Consider the following 22,732-nt stretch of genomic DNA (forward strand, 5'->3'; position numbering starts at 1 on the left):
CCTCTAGTGGCAGCGAGGGTCAAATAAATGCATGCAGACCTGCCTCTCGTTTCCCTCTTCTTCACTCCTTATTTTTTAAGTCATTAGAGGGTAAAAAAAGAGGAACAGTAAATAAAGGAGACATATGGTGCTTTTCAGTGCAAAATACTGAGAGCCAAACGGAAATGAGAGGAAGATGGAAGATGTTTTCTATTTTTGTTTTCAGCGTGTAGCTGTGTCGCAGTAATTACTAACGACCCACAAACAGAGAAGAAACTAACTTCTTCCCTACAGCGACCTGCAATCATGGCTGCCATCTTATTCTACAGTATTGGGAATATGTGAGAGGTTTGATAAGTGAAGGTACCTGACAGTGAAAGATGTACTCTGGTGTGGCCTTCTTAAATTTCATGTTCCATACTAGAGCAACACCATCCGGTTCATGAGGAGCATCTTCATTATTGTTGTAAGAGGCGACCAGCAACTCAGGGTACTGAGAGAGAGAGAGAGAGAGAGAGAGAGAGAGAGAGAGAGAGAGAGAGAGAGAGAGAGAGAGAGAGAGAGAGAGAGAGATATGCAGGATTAAAATACATGCTTAACACCTGCATATTTGGTGCTAAGATGTTGGGAATTTAGGAAAGCATAGTTTTGGAAAATTGGTTATCTTATTGTTTGAATTCAAAGTGACCTGTACACCGCAGGCCTCACCTGAGGGGACCAGTCGAGGCAGGTGATCACTCGATGTTTCGACCAGTGTTCATCGTAGAAGAGTCTACTGAAGGACAGACTGGAGCCGCTGCCCAACTCTCTGAAAAAAGATAGACGGGATAAAAAAAGAGATGAAATGTCGTCTGTCTGCAGGAGTCATTTGAGAACAGTATCTCCAATCTGGATATTCACAAAGTGCTCTTCCCCCAGTAAATATGGATGAAGTGCAGGTGCCTTTTAAAACCTTAATGCATTGCGGTTAGGGCCGTCACTATTCATTGATTCAATCAAAGAGCTGCACTTCACTTAACTGATTTCTAAAAGTGGAATTCAAACTCCTTGGTAATAAGGAGTTTGTGTCTAACCCATGAATATAAATAACAGTGATTGAGATATAGCATCATCTAAAGGTCACATAAGTGTCCTGACACACCAGGTTTTTGAGCTCGTTGGCTCGAGTCTGCCCCAAACAGCTCAGCATATTGAACTGACCCATGGTCGACCTAGATCTTTTGCAGATTGTTGCATCATGTCAGAAAGTTGTTATCACATATTTGTGTTTTCTCCTTAATTTCAATTTAGTCGCCAGACCTTACGTTGTAAATTACACAGATTTGGTACTCTAATAAGTGCAAATGATGTAAGTTTTCTTTGATGCTATGTGAGAACAATAGTAATGAAAACAAACTAGTGAAATGCAGTGTTGGGTGTTAACGTGTTTACTGGAATATTAATTACTTTCCCCATTAACAAGAAGCGTATGGGATCACTATTTCCAAAACGTATTATCTTACAGTTATTAATCCAAGTAACGCTGCGTTACCAGAAAACGTTTTGTTATCGGTGTCAGAGCTTTTTAGTGAGTATCTTATCAGGCGCATGTGTGACCGTGCCCCGAGGGAGAGGAAGAGACGGTTTTTACAAGGGTGCAAAAGCACGCACTGCTCTCCAGTCTAATAATTTACACCCTCAGTTGAAATTTGAATAATAAATGCAGAGTGCAAGGTGGTAGGTTCAGAGACTGTGTGGGCGTCTCTGTGCACGCCTTCTACTTTAGTTCATGTATGTGACAACGTGCAAAATGGCTGGATGAAGGTGAACATCGATCAGCAGGTGAGTATATTATTCTCTCTCAGTCAGTACGGTTACACTGTAGCAGCCTGGTGTCATTTTCAGGAGATATAGGAAGTAATATAGAAATATAACGAGTAATGTAGCTAATTAACTTGATACCAAGTCATAATAATACTTTATCAAGGAGTAATAAGTAACTCATTACACTTCCAGAGTAACTTGTCCAACACCAGTGAAAATGTAGATTATGTTGTGACTATTTCATAAATAGCATGTCCATGAAAAAACTGAGGACTGATGTTAAGCACTGGGCCATGGCCTGTTTTAGACATAATCTCTATTTGACCACTGGCTTGATGCTTCTCTGTGGCTACAGTGGTCAAAGTTGAAGTGAGTTGCATTCTTCCATAATAGCAGAGCAGTATACTAAAACAGTTTTGCACGTATAACTTCAACCGACACTTTGATAACATGCATTTGGAGGCAGCTCTTCAGATGGCAAGACAATGCTCTTAAAGATGTGATGGTTGTCAGTTCACAGGCGTTTTTAAGCCCCTGAGACTGTGACATCAGCAGGAAGACATGTATTTGGAAGAACAAAGGAGCCCCCATTCCCCCAGAGTGACAGAGTGGGCATGAGTCAGTCTTTGCACATTTCTTAGTTTGAGGCATGCAAGTAAACACTCACATGTGCTTTCATATCCAAACACAGACTCTTTCCTCCCTCCCTCTTCCTGGCCCCTCTCGCCTTCTCCCTGCTCACCCCTCTTTGTCCTCCAGGTCCCGGCCGCTGTAGTCGAAGAAGATGTTGCCGTCCTCGGCCAGAGCTCTCTCCATCACACGGATGCTGCAGTCGAAGAAACTCTGAAACTCAGAAGAGTGCAGGATCTGCTGCCTCTCCTCCTCTGTCAGCTCCCGCAGAACTGGGAATGAACCTGGTGGAGGGAAAATAATAAAGAAACATAATAATAATAATTTAAACGGTCTAATGCGCATCTTATTCACAGACTAAAAGGTTTCCTGTAATCAATAACACCACAAATAATAATGGCAAAAGTTATGCAATGAAGAAAGTTGACGCTTTTTTTTCTTTTTATGTTTTATGTAAACATTAAACATATATCATTTCTTTCTTCCTTCCTTTAAGCTATTATTTATAGTAACAAATTGACGCATTTGAATATGGAATGTAAAATATAGCAAATATAAGTAAATATTGTTTGATGTGACCTGCAACATAAAGGCACATTTTTATTCTGAAATCAGTTATTTCTCTATTACTGTCCGATGGTCTTCAACTGAGAAATGTGGATTTATTCTATTCAACATTGTGGCAGTGACCCCTCCTGTGTCTCCTTCTGGCCTGCTCACCTGGGCTGATGAGCTTGAACGCCGACAAAGCTGGCCAGTGAATAACATGATTTAACAGTGTAATGTTTGACCTCCATCCTATTGTGTGTTGTCTGGACTGTGAGCCAGTTCATGACTTATTTTCCTTGTAATCACTGACAATGGTACAGATACATCGTTGTATTTTACTGCACCGCACACAGAATCCTCTATAAGTACATCACGTGCTCCCGGAGTCATATTAACATTCATTTCATCTCGATCAAAACCAGAATCACATCCAGGACATAATAAACTACAAACAGTTCCTAATGCATCTTTTCTAATAAAACTCTGGAGCGAGAACTTCATAAACAAGAGCAAAACAAAGCCCTCTGAGCGGGACGCCTCCGCTTTGAACGTAATGGCTGCACAGCACGGCGTCCGGTTTTTGAAGTCACTGTCCCCAAGCGCACATGCAATTTTTACACACACACACACACACACACAAGCATGCACAGACACACACATATATCGACCTTTACCCTGCCTCTTGACTTTGATCCCCCCCATCCCTTTGTATTTCTTACGAGTTGTCAGAAAAGAGCCAGTGAATCGAGTGGCAGAGATCAAAGGCCAGACCTTCTAATAGGCCAGGATGGAGAGGAGGCGGATGACTGAGTGTTTATGAGTGCGTGTGTGCATACATCTGTCTACGTGTGTGTTTGAATCACATCCAGTACAGTCAGAATTGGGCTTATTGTCTGAACGTGAATTAATGTTCATGCATCTGTGTGTCCATCGTGTGTTGTGTTTTTACTCGCCCAAGGTCTTTTCTCCAAATGTTACGACATGAAGCGTCCACATAGGCGCGCACGCACACACATCTCCATTCCTCTCCGCTTTGAAGTGCGGCCCGACGGGGTCAAGTGACAGGTTTTTAATCATCGTTGACCCCCACATGCCATAGAGCTGATATGCTGGACCCGCCTTGACCCCCAACATAACCCACCCCCCACCCCCCCATCATTCCATCTGATACACCCAGTGACTGGCAAAGGGTGTCACACACAAGTGGCCGTGTTTCGTGACAGCGTGGACAACGTTTCAGAAGTCAAGGGAAGAAAGAGACTGGAGGATAAAGAGCTGCAAGTTTTGTCTTTGCAGTAATTGGGAGCAAAAGTGCTACATAAAGTGAATTCATGCAGGAGGAGCCTCAATTAAGAATCACTAAAATTATAAGAGCTGGTCCATTTTCATACTCATATCATCTGTTCTTTGTACCTTCTTTGTTTTCCCTGTTGTCATCTTCATCCTGCTGCTCCGAATCAGGGCCCGGCTTCGCCTCCATCATCTCCTCATCTTCCTCTTCCTCCTCTACTGAAAGAAAAAAGAAGAGAGAGAGAGAGAGAGAGAGAGAGCACTCATGTTAATCAACAGCTGTTCCAATTTTCCTCGACCTCCCGCTGTGTGCTGCCTTCCCCCCCTTCTTAGCGATATAATCATTCCCAGAGATGCACCGGTACACCTGACTAACTAACATTTGGTCCAAATGGGTTTAATTTACAAACACACGCACTCTTTTTTTTTCTTTTCTTTCCAGCAAACACAAAAATGTGAGGCACGAATGCTGCAGAGTTTCTACTCCTGTTGCCGATGTATATTAAGTATGGTCTTGGGGAAACTAACTAAAACAGGAAACAAGCCCGTGCCGAAATCCGTGTTGGTAACTGTAGCATGTGTTCACATGGTTCACATGTGTGGACATTGTGCACTCAAATCACACACACACACACACACACACACACACACACACACACACACACACACACACACACACACACACACACACACACACACACACGCACTGACAGCAGGAAATGTCAGTTGTGTGAGCTCTCCTCTCCTTCTCTCACCTTTGACCCCAAGCAAAAAGATCCAATGATGTGTGTGCGTAAAAGGGGATTCCCTCTGCATTCCCTCCAATCAGGCTGTGCAATTACACTTGCCTCTCCAGGATTTATTGTAAGTGTGTGTGTGTGTGTGTGTGTGTGTGTGTGTGTGGAGGTGGAGTTCAAGTTTGAAGGGTTACTGTCAACATAGGCACCTGCTTGTCAGCTACCGCACCCCCCCAAACAAGCCCCCACTCCCCTCAGGGTATGTGTTGGTAACCCTCGCCAACCTCTCCTCCTCTTTTCTGCCGCTCCCTCCCTCCAGAAACAGATGCTGAGAGTTGGGGGGGGGCCTCTCAGAAGACCTCTTAACACCCTGACACCGTGACCAGACACCTGTGGTCCGCCAACACACACGCTACACACATACAATCTGTCTTTCTCTCTCTCTCAAAAGCACACACCCAGGGCCCTCGCCTGCAGTGCCAGGGGTGGCGAGGGGTTAACTGGCGCGGGGTCAAGCTGACAACAGTCGCTCAGTCCGGTGGGAGGAAGTGACTCTATCACACACTCTCAGACGTGTCATGTCTCTCTCTCTGTCTCTCACACACATACACACACACGTCGGGGTGTGTTTAACTCGGCTGGAGCATGGCCCGGGGCACTGCTAAAAACACTTGCTCCAGTGCTGCTCTTGCACCGGATGAACTGTCCATTCATCACTCCAACGCGCATTAACTCACTGGTGCTGCTTTTTTTTTTTAAAAGGTAGAATGATTAGAATTGGTGGAGCACTTTCAGCAATTTCATTATGATGATTGCAATCATTCCTGGCCTTATTTGATTCATAATGTTAGCCTTCCCGTTGCATGCTCCTCTCACCCTCTCTTCATATTTTCTTTTCTTTTTTGTCTCACAAGTGAAAGTTTTTGATATATGACTTTCATTTTCATCCTGTGTGTATATAATAAATGACTAAGCTAAATCAAACACATGGCGGTGAGGCTCAGTCCAAGTCGGTGGTTAGCAGTCAGCTGTAGTGATCCAAACACCAGTGACCCACCAGAGGAGAGACCGGAGAGGACCAGACAGGCAGACTGCCAGACTAGCTCCATGTCTGAGTTGCCAAAACAGAACACGCAAACACAGACGCACAGGAATACCCTTCTGTCAGGTCCTTTTGTTTCTCCCTCCAAGTTTCAGCTTTAAATGCTTTATTTCTCCTCAAGGAATGTGTTGTTTTTTTTCATCACGCACTGATCCGTTCTCATCACATTTCCTCTCTAACGGACCGCCGTCATTACTCCACAAAGGCTTCAGGATGTGAAACAGCAACCGGGGTCCTGCTGACCAGCATTTGCAAGACGCATTACAAACTCCTATTCTATTTTCTTGACCCTACATGACCGGTCCAGTGGTTGGAATGTGTGGTGATGGGGATGGGAGGAGCGTCAGTAGAGGAGAGAGACCACATTGAGGAGCGGTCAAACTGTCAGCCCCTGGGACCACAGGACTCTGAAGCAAGGCAGCGTGATTCATGGCCTATGGGTTACCTCACCAAGGGGAGACGGTCCAATTCCCGCATGAAGATACTGCTGATGTCGTTGCCAGCGGCCATGCATCAAGTTGTTCTGTCAGAGTCCCGCACCAAAAATATCCCGGCTATTTCCTTTGAATGGAAACTTTCGGAGATACATTTCTGTGTGTGTAAGCAAAGCAAAAGCTATATTGCGATAAATGATACTGGAAAGTACGACTCATGGGTTGGAAATGACAATATCAAACTTTATGTAAAGCGTACACGCGAGCGCACACAGAGGCACTACGGGGTTTCCTGTTGAGTTGCAAAGGAAGCAGGGAGGGGAAATCGAAAGAGACAATCTTCCACAGTTTGAGTGCGTCTGCCTGCTACCCTGTAAGTATCTGCACACTTTCTTGTTTCCACCTCTTTCCAGTCACGGGTTGCCTGCTCTTTCCACCTGCCGTTTAATACCGCTCCTCACTGCAGGACAACAGGTTAACCGGTATCCTCCCCCTCGCCGCAGACGGGGGTCCACCTTGATGAAACTCTGCTTGGGGGCTCCCGTTTTGGCCGGCTACACACCCGGGGTAATGATATCCTCGGTAGCCCAGGGCCGCCGCATCTGGTTGCCTCCATCTTTCCCTGGCTGCTTACTCATGCTGACCGTGCCCAGACAATTCAGCACAGCCCAGCAGGTATGCAGACACACAGATTCACAGCGCAGAGAGACACAAACACCAGTGAACACACACATGTGTAAAAGGTGTTTGTAAATGTCCACACACACACATGCACAAAAAGAGGCATGGCTCACATGTCCGAATTTGTGAAATAGTTTGGAAGCACAGAAATATTACTTGCTGTAAAAAAAATGACGGAAGCGTAAAATATACAGCTTACTATCACAGAAGGCAAAATATTCACATTATAGATGAATCCAGTGAATTGTTCTCATTTTTGTGAACAGAATTAAGTAATAATTAAGAGATGGCTGATTTTCTGTCCATCTAGAGCAATATAATCCTTAACAGTTGCACTGTAAAAATGACCGTAATGTAGTTTTGCCAGTAAAACTCTCATCTCTTAATCGTCCCAGACAGACAAGAAGGAGTTAGCTGTTAATTACAATGCAACTAGTAGTAAATCAAGGCTAATTAACACTTTATTATCATGTTTTCTTATTAACCTGCATTAGCATCATTATTGCTTTAATGAACCAACAGAAGAGTGAAATAGTTCAAGTAAGAGTCATCAGTTTGGGAAATAATGAAAACATAGTCTTAATTGAAGGCCGCTACACTGCTGAGAGGTTCATTAGCTTAAACATCTTTTATTGTGTCACAGTAGGCAGCTACTCTCCAGTATGTGGTATGAATTTTAAGGATACTTAAAGCACATTAAAGATGTCCGCACACTGTCCTCTGCTCCCCTCGGCGAATAAACGAAGCACAATGGCGTGGTGTGTCACGGCAATAAGTTGTTAGCATGCGTTCTGTTCGGGTAAGGATCAAAGTGTTCGCTAACCTTTTATTCTGAACCCAATCCACAGTAAGTGCTAGTGTGCTGAAATGTGTTAGCACATGCTTGGAGCCATTGGCATAGTTATCAAAGAGCTGCTTGGTGTGTGTGTGTGTGTGTGTGTGTGTGTGTGTGTGTGTGTGTGTGTGTGTGTGTGTGTGTGTGTGTGTGTGTGTGTGTGTGAGAGAGAGTGAGTTTGTGTAGAGGGAAGGATGACACCAAGCCCCAAGTTTGTCATGGACTACATTATGGGGGCAGCGCCGCAGACTTATTATAGCAGTATGGAGGTGACTGATAAACTGAGTCAGGCACAATCACAAGTTGAAGGAACTCGTCATTTTTACAGATTTCTATTGTATTAATCACAAAGAAAGCGACACACTGATATGATGGAGAGGAGGCGGCGGAAACAGGAAGAGGGACACAAAAGAGTAAATCCAGCAGGATTTTGGGGGATCCCACGCACTGGGAATAACCCTTCAACATTATATATGCATTCATATGGAGACACACACACACACACACACAGAGTTCGCAGGGGTTCTGGGAGGTTGGCTGTTGAGCCGACCACAACAAGCACTATGCGGAGGAGTAGGAGGAGGCCGACATGACTTGAAAGGCTCCTCTAATGTGGCCCTGGCACGACACACACACACACACACACACACACACACACACACACAGGCTATGCATTAACTTCACTGAGAACAACTCTTATTGTCAGAGACAGACACCACACGCACTGCATCCACCTCACCTCTGCATATATTACAGATGACCTGAGGCGTCTGAGGGGAATTTTCTCTCTTTAATTCGTCCCCACCTCCAGTAATATAATCCTTGTTATCCGAGTAGGAAAGAATGATTTATATAACCATGATCATTTTAATAAATGGATGGAATAATGATATAGGTCACAAACAAAACGACGCAATTCGAAGAGAAATCAAACGATGATGTGAAAGGCCTACGGGGACATTTGTACATCTTATATAGGGTGATTCTGTAAATCTATAAAACAATATAATCTGCCATACTAAATGCATAAACCTGACTGTTCGCCTCACTGAGGATAAATATACCATTAGGTTATGTAATCCCTATTATCCCATAGAGACTGAAGTTGCTTGTCACCACACTTATGATTCCTTTTTGTGAATACAGGGAAGATGTGTTATAGTATCCTGGTCACGATGAGGATAAACTTCCCTGTTTCTTACAGGCTATGTTAATGTTTGAAACGTGTTTTTTTAATGATTTAGCCACGTCAATAAAGGCTTTTCAATATGTCCTTTCTCGTTGTTACTTCCTGAGATTTTAAAGTGCCTGGATTGCCTTCCTGTTATTGAGATGTGTCTTTTGATTTTGGACATTGAAGGAGAAACATGTTGTCAGCCATATGGAACAAGCTCATGGCCTTCGAATAAACACTGTCCTATCTTATTTTTCATGCTTCTAACAGTCAGACCAGCCATGATCTGTGTAAGTACCCACTCACAAGTGTCTGTGTGAACGGCCCGGCCAACCTAAGACAGATCGGTTTTGTTAATACTCAGCTGGACGAGCACAAAAATCACTTTCTGAACCAAAGAAAAACTCCCCAAAATTTTAGGGACCTCTGTTTGTCAGGTTGGACAGCAAATTGATGGGTCAGAGCCAGCCATGCAGTTAAGTTGAACAGATCATTTGCTGAGAGGTGAGAGGGCAAGAATCTCACTGATCCGTAGATGGCCAGAACGACAGGACAGACTGTAGAGGAACGTGGAGCAATATGACATGAACCGAGTCCACAGTTGCAACTTCTTGCAAGTAAATTGAATTCCAGAGACACAAGACCACTTAAGCCTCCTGCTGTTGGATACTTTTCCCCCACACAGTGACCCATAATCTTATTTAGATAGAAGACAATGTGAAAATGCATAAAATGTCAGGGACTGATAATCTGCAAAACACTTAAACCAGTTTGTTAATTGTATTCTTTTGTTGCCTTTCCATTTCTTTTGTATGAAAAGAAAATGCTTAAAATTCATCATGGCTCATCAAGTAATGATTACCACAGTAGGGGTAAAAGTATTTGCCGCATACACTCGCATTAGCAGCAAGACGTGATGTAAAACTGGTGAGGCTAAAACCCGCAGGACGATTAATTCATCTCTTCACCACACTTCCTCAACTGATCAAACGTGTGTGTGTGTGTGTGTGTGTGTGTGTGTGTGTGTGTGTGTGTGTGTGTGTGTGTGTGTGTGTGTGTGTGCGTGTTCAAGTCTATGTACACCCGAGTCTGCACCGTATGCACACATGCATGCCCCAACATAATCAGCTCTCGTTAATGCAGCCCATTCAGGTCTTTGCGAGTTTGCGGCCAACTCTGCTGTGTGCTGCGGCCGCATTCGGAGTAGCTTCTCCGCATCTCCTTCTCTCTTTCAGCTCCCTCCCTTCTCTGCTGCACCCATCCCCCCCCCCCCCCCCCCCCCCTCTCTTTCTAGCAGTGCCACCCAGGCTTGGCCCCGACCCAGACCCACATCTTTAAACTGAGCCATCATGCCACGCCACGCCATGCTCTGAGCCCGGCCACAAGACCCTGATTAAAACCCATGACTTCAAACTTTCCAAACTGTCAAACACCCAGTCAGAGAGAGAGAGAGAGTAACAGAAAAGAAAAAGTCTTACATAAAATCACCGCTGTGGCATCGACTCACTTTTCAACGCGTCATCTGAGCTGGGATTTGTGTCACTCAGAAACAGGGCTCTGTGTGTGTGTGTGTGTGTGTGTGTGTGTGTGTGTGTGTGTGTGTGTGTGTGTGTGTGTGTGTGTGTGTGTGTGTGTGTGTGTGTGTGTGTGTGTGTGTGTGTGTGGCTCAGATGGTGATTGGAGGTCTGTGTTTGCCACTTGGATGACGATGGTGTTTCATTTTGTTTTAATGAGGGACGGACGGACAGATGGTACAAACTGTTTTATAGACCTGCTAAAGGTTAATGCTTGGGGTTGAATCCTTCTGAATTGTACTCAAATAGACAAAAGTATTTACAACAATTTAGCAAACACTGTCAAATAAATCTACAAACCCATATCCTGAATCAAAGAAAGCATTTATCTTCAATCTGATGGGTCAATCAAATTGGCTTTAAAAGGCATCAAATGTTTGGCATTGATTGCAAGGCTGTTAGTTTATGATACCATAATTTAATTCCAGCTGATACTCATTTCTGATAAATATCTCTTGACACTTTTGGTTGGTGAAACTTTGAGGGAGGCCTGGAGTATATGTGCCAAGAGTGCTCCCTGCTGTAGAGTTGCAGGATAGCATGCCACACACAAAACCAGCAGGGCTATCAAATTTCACTTCAATCAACTGTCGAGCTATAAACTGTGATAATGATGTGGAAATTTAAAGTTTGATTCAACGAGAAAAAAAAAAGTGAAAGCCTGTTAAATTTCACCACCAGGGTTGACTGAAGAACAATTGAAAACAAACGTATGCAGATTTATTTGGACTTGACAAATAATATTTGGGCTTTATAGGATTATTTGACAGCCTTTACTAAAATGTGCTATTTTTAAAACCAGGAGTACGAACACATGAAAAGGCATAAATATACCAAACAAAGGGTTAACAAACATCAAACTGAAACAACTAAAGTGGAGCAGAGCCATAAGCTGCAGGCTAGCTGTGGCAGTGAACCGCTACCCTCTCAAATGGAAATCCCTGGAGAGTCGAAGGGATCTCGGAGAACAAGTGAGACCACCCAGGCAAAAGACGCACTGTTGTTTTACACATGTATAAAAACATTTTTAAAGAAACGCTACAAGGAGGGGGGAGGGTGGGGCTCACATGTCAAAAAGTCAAGTTCAACGAAATGCAAGCGAAAAGAAGAAGAAAAAGAAAACACTTGAAAAGAGGCAAAAAAAGGACACGTGAAATTGTATTCCTACTCATCAGATGGCAAATATTATTTTGGATGATGGCCATTTTGCCAAAGAGAGAGGGAGGGAGATGAAGAAGGGGTTCATGTACCTTATTATACGGTGGTCGTAAGGGGAAAATTGCAATCATCTGTGACTGCCTTTGAATACTTTACACACTGTGAAAGACATTATTTTTTTTCTCTAATATCAAGAGTTTGTCTGGGTTTCGACTGCCATGGCCATTTTGACAGAAGCCACTCGGGACCCTGCATCAATTTCAGGAGTGAAACGGGAGTGAAGGCAGCGCCCTTTTGAGGGCGATGAGGATAAAAGCCAAACTCCTGGTTGTTTTACGAGGGGAGGAAGTGAGAAGCGCTGGCCCATTGTGTGTGTGTCTGCAAGGAAAGACGAGGGGAGATCGTGATAACAAAACCCAAGTACGAGTGTGTGAACATGCATGTACAGCACATTCACACTTGGTTTAAACTGTATATCTAGAAGCTGCTACCTCCAGGCAATAACTCATCCACGTGTCCAGGAGTCATCAAACATAAAAAGTACTTTCAGAGTAAAGTAAAGTAAAACAACGGAGTACATTTTCTTCAGTGACCACTGGGTACACTCACTGTGGTTATTCTCTATTTTCTCTATTCTTGAATTTTGCCTTGAAAACACACACACACACACACACACACACACACACACACACACACACACACACACACACACACACACACACACACACACACACACACACACACACACACACACACACACACACACACACACTCTGGTCTGTTCGGCATGTTGTAGCTGCCTGACTGGAACAACAACAATGTATGAGACAAGCACTTCCATATGTGGCTGCATACACATGTATATGCACATTCATATAAGTACCTAACCATGCAAAGCGCAAAATCATGCAACCACATTCCTCCCTCTGGAAGACCTTGAAGAAGCCCACAAACCCCTCAGTCATGTAGGTTTCGTACAGACTGGGAGCGTTAGATTCGCTGTATTTATTTGAATGCATCGCCGCTTCACCGGGTTGTAGAAAATCTACAGACACAAAGCTGCCACGCAACACAGCGATACTTTCCCTCCCGATGACGACTTGTGGGAGAAACTAGACGAAACAAAACAGCTACAATCAAGCTTTCATTTACACGAGCGCAACCACATGGCAACGGCCAATAAGAGAATAGTGTCATTAAGCCGTTTACCCTACATATTACATTACAGTATTTACTGCATTATTGATCTGAGCACCCCCTATATGTCAATATGCAAATTTAATATGTTTCTCTGCTTGCAGCACATCACACAAACTTGTACACGTGTACTGCAAACACCAGTCTCAGACGGACAACATAAAACCCAGTCGTATTTGGATTAAAATCACATTTTGTGTACAAATGTTGATAAAATCCTACCAGTTCAGAACCATATTTGATATATTTAGAAGCTTGTGAAAAAATAGACAGAAGTAAACACTCTAATTGGACCAATGTGCTGCCAATGGTCAGGATCATTTCATAAATTTGCTGTTTGGTTTCTTAACCGCTCCATTATGGGATTACGTAGAGCTCAGGTGACGCTGGTGCGTGCGTGTGTGGCCGCATTGCCGCTGTGCATGTGTGCTTCTGTGCATATTTCTGGTGGTGTGTGTGCATGTTTGTTTATTCCTGTGTATGTCGGTCTGCACATGTGTGACACATTTATGAATCGTGCGTGAGTACACTCGTAAAAAAAAAAAAAAATGGTATGTCTTTTCAGATTAGTGCTTGGAAATGGGTTTTCTCTTGCAATTAGAGGCCATTACCAGTCCACCACATGTCAAAAGAAAGCCACTTATTGCAGTAAATATACTTAAAGAGTGAATTACTGACCATCTATATACTCAAGCTGTACAGACCCTGAAAACTAATGGACCAGAAAATACTAGAGAGGGGAGGGAGGCATGGAAGGAGAGTCATGCACACATACTTTTGCATACGGATTCACGGACATTAATAACACTTTTGAACTTTCAACCCTGAGAAAGGGGGGGTTTCCAAAGTTGCAACATCAAAATATACGCAAACACACACACAGTTGTATTTCTGGAGGCCTACTTGTGGTTCACTGCAAACAATTACTGCTGTAATATCATAACTGCTGCAACATCTCTCAGTGGCCTCCACTGCTTCACCCCCCCATTTGTTTGTCTCTCATTCTTCCTCCTCCTCTCTGTTTATTCTCACGTCACCGTTCTCTTCACCTTTTACATTCTCTTTTTTTCCATTCCTTTTTTTCCCTCTGTTTCTTTAGCTCCCTTTCCACGAGGCCCATTTTGGACGTTTTAATGCTCCAATGAGCGAAACCAATTTGCTACGAACAGGGTCAGGCTCACCCTACACTTATGCCAACCTGCACATGCACGAAATGCCTGCAACGCCTGCTATCCCCGTTGACCTTTCCTGCTCTTGCCAACATCTCAAGTACGTAAGTTCTCTTCAGATGGGTATCAGTAGAAAGTAAAAGAGTGGGTTTGTCAGCGTTCTGACACTCACTCCCTTCATGGCCAAGAGGCATTGGCGGGTCCAGAGGAGGGATCCAGCGAGAAACAAAGAGAGGGGCGAAAAGGTTGCCCACATTTTGCTGAAACTGCAGTATAAATGTGTTATTTACACCTATTCTAAAAACGGTGTATTTGAATATTTCTGCATGCTGGGGTCCCTAAACAGTGTTGGAATTGCATAAATGGAAAATGTTAGTCCTAGTCATTTCACATAGTGAGACCATTTGTTGAAACTTGACTGTATGAAATGACCCGCTGTGACCTCTAGGACAATCACAGCCCCGTGAAACTTTACGATCACAAACTGGAGACTTTGTGCATTCAAAGGATGGATGGCTTTCCTGGATATATTGACAGTAAGGTTTTTTTGATCACCATCCACTCATCAAAAAATGGAATTCTTGCATAAATCTACAAATGTTCAAAGTCTCTGATACTAACTCACCACATGGGGTTATGGTTTTCCCGAAGGCCTTGGTGTCTTACTGTGGTATTTTATAGGGATTTAAAATATTCAGCCATTTTTGAGTTGTAAAAATGGTTACATTTTGCAACAATTCTGTGTAACAAATGGTTTCAACCACCGAAATTGATACAACATAACTGATCATAATGGCCATCATATACTTCCATCATCATGTTCTAAGCCCTTTACACTGTCACAATTTGTTTTCATTCATTCATCTTTATTTCTGATTTATAACTAGAATTACTTGACACACTGCTGAGCACACAAACCAATCTTCAGGTTACACACTTTCCTATTATACGTCTTCGATGTGGCACCTACTGTTGTCCTGCTATCTCCCCTAAAACACACATAATTGTGTTAAAAGCTTAACTCTTACTGTGATCATGCTGATGGTATGAAAATATTCGGTGGTGTGAAAGAGCTGAAAAATAAGAATCTTAATAGTATTGATAGTTGCTGTATTAAAGGAAAAGTTCGGAATTTTGGACATAGGACCTCATTTCCAACTTACCCGAGGTGATATAGGTCGGTGGAGACCGTTTTCAGCACAATTGGTCCAGTCCTTATAGTTGCACAAGTCAGTGTTGCTAAGCTGGTGTTGAGCTAGCGCACGTCAACGGTAACATCCAGCCTGTCACTAAAAACAGCTTTAACTGCTCCGCAGAACACCCGAGACAAATGTATTATAACGTCGGACTATCGATGTACATGTCAGTGTTGGTAGAATAATTTTTGAAATTAAACCAACCTTGCATTTTCAATGATAAAACATTTTGAGGGACTAGTTTCTCGGCAGCAGCAGAATTTTACTTTGCGTGTTAGTAGTAGTGAGTAAAAACGAAACCTAAGCGCCCTACAGTCGTGACAGCTAGTACTCGTAGCAGCGTTAAAACATTTTTTTTAATTATTCTACCAACACTGACATGTACATCGATAGTCCGACGTCATAATACATTTGTCTCGGGTGTTCTGCGGAGCAGTTAAAGCTGTTTTTAGAGACAGGCTGGATGTTACCGTTGACGTGCGCTAGCTCAACACCAGCTTAGCAACACTGACTTGTGCAACTATAAGGACTGGACCAATTGTGCTGAAAATGGTCTCCACCGACCTACCGTATATCACCTCGGATAAGTTGGAAATGAGGACCTATGTCCAAAATTCCGAACTTTTCCTTTAAGGCCCCATAGCAGTGTACTAGTCTTCCGTGTCTCGCTGAAAGGATGCCACAGGTGTAGTGAAAACCATCCATCTGTCATGACCTTGCCTTTGATAATTTATATAGATTATTTTGAAAACAAAAAATAATTTGCAGAATAAAGCTCAAAATCCCCAATCCTGATTCAGTGATTATTGATATTAGATATTATTTTAGGGCAAATAGTCAAGTTGAAATACAAGCCACTTCTTTTCCTCAAGAACATGTCAACATGGTTAGGCACACGAGGCATGAAACAGAAGCTACCCAACACACACTTTGCTTGACCTTAGGTTACTGTCACACACCACATTAGACCTTACTTTATTTCCCTGCTATGTCGTTAGACAAAGCGTCCGTCCCTCACAACAAGCATGTCCATTCATACCCATTAGGATAGCAGTAAATAGCTGGAGCCAACCGTGACTGGGACTAATCTGATTGCCCGACACAATGGAGGCTCAGGACAGACAGATCAGTGAGCAGCCAATGGGAAAAGGAACATACATAGACAGCTACACATCACGATTATAGGAAAGCAATTGGTCACGGAAATGAAAAGCCATATCATTAAATGGTTTAAATGAGAGTCACACACATACACACATCGTGGGAGCTTTAAAACACAAAGTCTTGTGTAAAAGATGAACACACAGAAACTCATATCAAATCTATACAATTTAATAAACTCACGCTTCACACGCACTCAACCAGCGACCTTGGGCATTAAAGACAAATATGAGAAGTGGGGAGGTCAGTAGTTCATCAGATAAGAAGCAAGTCCGTCGATTATTTAAAGTGATTATGATGAGACTACACTACTCCTTCCGTTCACACACACTTGATGTCAATGTGTTTTAATGCCCTACTAACATTTGATAGACATAACAATGCATCTAGTCATAGAGAGAGAGATCATATCGGGAATACGAAAAGCATCAACTGTGGCCACATGTGACCTCGTCAAATCTTTATGATAGATAGACAGGATACAGTCGAATTTTCAGTTGGACAGGTCGAAGATCAAGGTCCACTAGAGTCCAAAAAGGCTAACCGTGAGACACGCTAAATCACAAATTAAATGATCCTTAAACCAGCACACTTTTTAACACACTGAGGGAAGTTAACAAACACACAGGACTCCAAACAAGGTCCCTCCAAAGAGATTTAACAGCCCTGAGACACACCACCATTATTAAGACAACAGATTTACTCTTCCGTTCATTCCTCCAGAGCAGCCAGCTGGCTTTCTCCCCCACTAAATCTCTCTTCTCTCTGTATAATATATGTTTTAACATAACACAGAGGTAGCATTAGTTGCTTTACAGAACAGCCCAGCTCAGACCCCCGAGGGCAGAAAGGAAAGGTAGGAAGGGAGTGAACGAGAGACCAAGAATGTATAAGAAACACAGAAATAAACAAAGCATTACAGGTAAGTATCTAAGAAGAGTAAAAAGGGCGAATGAAATGATTTTTAGTTTCTTGCATTATTTTTGATTTAGCGATGGGATAAATCATTTAAAGTAAGGCTGAATTGCTTTGAGGTCAAAATGAGTCAATAAGTCTTTTAATAAAGAGAATAATTATTTTCTGATAAATACATTAAAAACATTTTATTAAATAACGTTTTGCAAGCATGCACATCAAATCCCAAACTAAACCTAACAGCATTACCGTCGCCCTGCTAAGTCAATTCTCATACAGACTTTGGAAACACTAAACATCTGCATGGGAAAACCACCAGCAGCTTCAAGGTTCTCGAAGCTCAAAGCTACATACACACACACGCACACACACACACACACACACACACACACACACACACACACACACACACACGCACGCACACACACATCCTAAACACACACCTCTGCCTTTGACGCTCAAAGAGAGTTTGTTGTATTTAACCCTAAAGGGGCCCCATTGTCCAACCTTACAATAAGTTGGGTTCAGCAACGTGTTATTAAATAAGAATCGTTTTTACAAATTGATTAAGGATTAGCATCCATTGTTTTTTGGTACTAACAGTTATAAATAACTTACAAGCACATTAACACTTTCCTAATAAGCAATGTATAATCCCCCTGCTGATGAGCCACTAGAAATGTGTGGTGGTGTCTGTATCTACAGAGACCTTTCCCAGCCTATTTTGTCTGATTTTCTTCTTATTTTGCTGGGACATTTCTGGGTGGCCGCCCCTATAAAAACATAGCAACCAGGTGCCAGATCATGAGCACGCATTCAAGGGTGCGCTACGAAAATGGCCGACCAAACAAAGCAAACAAAGCAGGTTTCAAAACGACAGTGAACCTGGGGTTGGCATTTACCTGGGGTGAGCACCATAAGGGAGGAGGGGGCCACTTTAATGTTGACTTTAAACTGACAAATCCTACTCATTACGCCTTTAAGATTTAACCATAAAAACTCAGCGATTCAATAAAAATGTGTAGTCTTTAATTCACTGGGATGACAGAAAATTTCAAGTCGTCACCAAAATAATTATGTACACAACCTGAGGTTGCAACCTGAACATGAGATGTGGGTTGTGTGCATGCTAGGCTCAGTAATCAACAAAAGGAACTGGCCTGAACAAACATACAGCCAGAAGTGCAGGCAGGTGCTACCATTAGCCTCTTTTCCTCTTTCTCCAGACACACAAGCTTTGTGGTAGTCTGCAAAGGGTCTCCTCAGGCCAGGGTCACCTCCCTGTAGACCACCACAGTTCTGCTCTGGCTCCCAGATGTTCTCTCTCTCTCACACACACACACACACACACACACACACACACACACACACACACACACACAACAGACGGACCTCCAGAAAATACTGTTCGTAGCTGAAAACAAACAAACTGAAATTGACCGACACAGAATTACTCGAGCATATTTATTTGTTTGGATGTTTATCTCTTTAGCAAATTGCTCAATTTAAAAGTTGTCTTGTTTGTTTGTTTGGTTGTTTTGGCGCTCCATGTACTGTAGGTAAACTGACAGCCTTCAACAACAAGAGTTCTTGGTCGTATGAGCAGACATTAATAAATGGTGAGTGTGTATGTGTGTGTGTGTGTGTGTGTGTGCATGTCTCCCAGCACACACATGTGAGTCAGTGCCTGTGCACTTGTTGAATAAATGATCTATTCCTGGGTCTGTCAAGGAAATGGGGGGAGTTGAGGCGTGCCATTGGATGCTGATCAGGACAGACGTGTGTGTATGTGCGTGGTGGTTTGCTGTTGGAGGAGGGCAGTGGAATCCACACCAGACCATCTATTATAATGACAGGAAGCAGGAAGTACAACCCCTTCACAGTCACATGGCTGCCAGCTGTCTTGGCAACTAAAAGAGGGAAGACAGAGAAGATGATAGGGAGTGGGATTGTGTGTGTGTGTGTGTGTGTGTGTGTGTGTGTGTGTGTGTGTGTGTGTGTGTGTGTGTGTGTGTGTGTGTGTGTGTGTGTGTGTTATATACATGTCCGACACTCAGTTTGGATGGAGAGTGTGTGTAGGTGGAGTAGTATTTGTGTGAACATTCCTACACGTGAAGATGACGTTTCTGATAGAAGGAATATCTGCATTGGAAATAGGAACAAAGGCTTGAAGCTCAATTTAGTGGAACAACTGCAACTGTCGCACGTCCAAATCTGCCTCGTCCTTCTCCTCCAATAGAAAACTACTCAAATCTCTATGCCTTGAATTAACAACCACCACCGTTATGCCAAATCCAGTGCAGGACTAACCTCAGTTTTCACCATATGGATGTGTTTAGGAGCTGCAGCTCAGCACACATGCGCACGCCCACTCGCATTACACAAATATGCACATATACGTTTCCATGTATGCACATATAACCTCTCATGCAAACACACTCACACACACACACACACGGACAAAAACACACATTTTTCTTGTGTTTTTTGCTCGACCAAAATCCTGAAGGAATGAATGGCAGCTGTTCCTATTCAAGAATACTAAACCATGCATAATGGTAACAAATACATAAAACACACATGTGTGCATACACCACACACACACACACAGCAATGCGTCAGCAATCATCTTGGGTAACTTTCATCTGTCAGCCTTTAAATTACTCCAGGTTTACAGGCTGTGAACTGGCTAACAGAAGGAGTATCAAATTCAACCACACAACGACGACAATCATCCACAACCTGAGACCGACTGTTGCCTCTTATGAACTTTGGTGCCCCTTTGGCCCTAAAACAACTTGAATCGTAGACACACACACACACACACACACAACACATTTACTCACCTTCAGACAGGTGGGCGGTGAGTGGCGTCTGTGTCTCCTTGCAGTAAGAGACCATCTCTTTGGGAAGGAAGTCTACCTGTGTGATCTTAGAGGCTCCCAGCCTCTGCATCCTTCGCCTGAGTAACAGAGACAAGATGTTTCCATCAGCATAGTTATATTTCTATTTGGCCTGTATTCAATTTGCATTTGTTTTTAAAATGTAAAGCAATGAATAACATGTAGAGCAGTGTGTCTGTAGGAACCACTGAATAGTCATTGCATCATTCGAGCAGTTGATCTTTAATTAGATTATTAAATGCCATGCAATAAATAAGGTGTATTTTTGTGTCCTTTTTTGTCAAGTAGAGGAGAGAAGGAAGATGTACCCGAGCTCAGAATCAGCCTGCAGCTGCAGCACAGAGGGGTCTGTGTCCCACTGCAGCGTCCTGGTGTCACCAACAGGGGGGGCAAGAGAGGACATGCAAGTTTACAAACAGACACTTTTGAACAAACACAAACACTGGCACACCAGTGGCGCACAAACACACACACACACACACACACACACACACACGCAGACCACTTATCTAGAGAACAGCTTAACACGGTGATTCCCATCGAATTTCATGCAAAGATGGCACTCTCAGTGGAAATGTTTCAAGGAGTGGATAGAGCGTGGGAGGGCTTTACATTATATTCAAATATTCTTTAATGTAATCTTTATTTAAAGCTCTTCACTCATCTCTTGTGATAGATTCCTTGGTCTTCTACCAGGAAGAAAACACCTATACATTTATGGACAACAAAAAGGCCCCGTGGAAGAAGGTCAAAATGATCCCATTGTATTCAGTGGGGAAATAATTTCAAATAATGAATTTCAAATGGAGGAAAGCTGCAGAAATCTTTGCTTGCATCCACAGCATCTAATTTTAATGTATGACATTAATCCATTTATGTGACCGTCTGTGTCTTGGTGTTTCATACAAACTTGTGCCAAATGATGCATGAAAGCCGTTAACAACGTATCCAGGAACATCTCACCTACAGCACAACATACATCATCTATGTTCTGGACACATGATAATGTTCAGCATGTGAAGATCACATTAAAATGCATCCATAAAAGATTGAGCTGGCTCAATATACATGACAATATAATTGACATGCACCATCGATGCATAATCAATGCTGAAGGAAGTTCATTCAGAGCATTTGCATAGTTCTTCTATTTTTAGGGAAGTAGGAATTGCTTGCTTACAGGGAACTCAAGCAGAAACTGAAACGGTGGTAACTTGGTTGAAATCCACCAACTGTGAAAAGGATAACACTTCCATCATCGCTACACTTTGTTTGAATATACCTATTAGGGCCAGTGAACACGCCCGTCAGACCTTCAGCTTGTGCCACGCGGCGCCAGGTAGGAGTGGCAAGGCATTGCTTTAGCCTGACAGGCCCACTGATTTGCAGTAACAGCGATGACACTTTAAGCAGCGGATTGTCAACCCTGTGAAGGCTGAAATGACTTCTGTGGCTCAACTCATGCAAACAGAAATCGCTCGAGCTGGTATTAAGGGAGACGGTCGGGGCTTCAGACAGGAAGTCACCGGAGGGGAGCGAAGGAACGGAGGACAGAGTGGCACTGCACTGTTTTGATCCCCAAAAAAAAAAGGAAAAATCATGACGGGAACACATCGCTAAGACCACTGACAACACTGCGGGTGTCTCTGTGTTCACATGAGGGTAAACTCATCTAAAGAAAGTGAGGGGGGAGGGGGGGGAGTCCTGGGTTTGACGTGAAGATTCTTACCTTGAGATCTGTGCTTGGGACTTGTTTTTAGAGATACCTGACCTAAGAAGGGACACACACATACACAGCCACAGATGGAGAAGCTCAAAATGGCATGCCATCATCCAGGGTGGATTTGGGGGGGGGATGAATCTTACATTCCAGGCAGTGGAGCTAACTCACCAATTTGTAAAATCCAATTGGTAAAAGCTAAGAAGAAACAACAGGTCTTATCGGAGAGAATGGATTTCAGCGAGGAACTCTGAGCTCCCACGCGTTTTTAGTCCCCAATTCCACCCCTGGCCATACCAGAACAACACATCACTGATGACCCCTGAAGGCATCACTCACACACTGACCTTTGCAGTCAGCTGCCATTAAAAAAAGCAAATGGAAAGCGCTTGATGACCTCTCTCTTTCTCAACTGTAGGTTTAATTCACCGGAGCGGCCGTGGGCAGAACTTACAGGTAAATAGTTGCTCAACTATGTTATGGATTTACAAGCTCATAAATTAATGCAGGGTTATGTATTACACG

General features: G+C 43.2%; 1 protein-coding gene across 6 annotated transcripts in view; it reads right to left on the minus strand.

Annotated features, from left to right (window-relative positions):
* Positions 1-22,732, minus strand: part of dync1i1a (dynein cytoplasmic 1 intermediate chain 1a) — a 49,696-nt gene that overhangs the window by 24,030 nt on the left and 2,934 nt on the right. For 4 of the 6 annotated variants that reach the window (XM_084032473.1, XM_084032476.1, XM_084032474.1 and 1 more), the window contains exons 5-11: positions 22,217-22,258; positions 20,796-20,855; positions 20,431-20,546; positions 4,375-4,470; positions 2,525-2,696; positions 688-787; positions 347-472 (exon numbers count right to left, since the gene is read on the minus strand). In XM_084032473.1, coding sequence (XP_083888599.1) covers positions 347-472; positions 688-787; positions 2,525-2,696; positions 4,375-4,470; positions 20,431-20,546; positions 20,796-20,855; positions 22,217-22,258 — 712 coding nt within the window. The remainder of the gene's footprint in view (positions 1-346; positions 473-687; positions 788-2,524; positions 2,697-4,374; positions 4,471-20,430; positions 20,547-20,795; positions 20,856-22,216; positions 22,259-22,732) is intronic. The other 2 variants (XM_084032477.1, XM_084032478.1) reach the window with 1 other exon arrangement.

This window comes from Eutrigla gurnardus (assembly GCF_963514095.1).
Source record: "Eutrigla gurnardus genome assembly, chromosome: 17".
In the NCBI taxonomy this organism is placed as follows: Eukaryota; Metazoa; Chordata; class Actinopteri; order Perciformes; family Triglidae; genus Eutrigla; species Eutrigla gurnardus.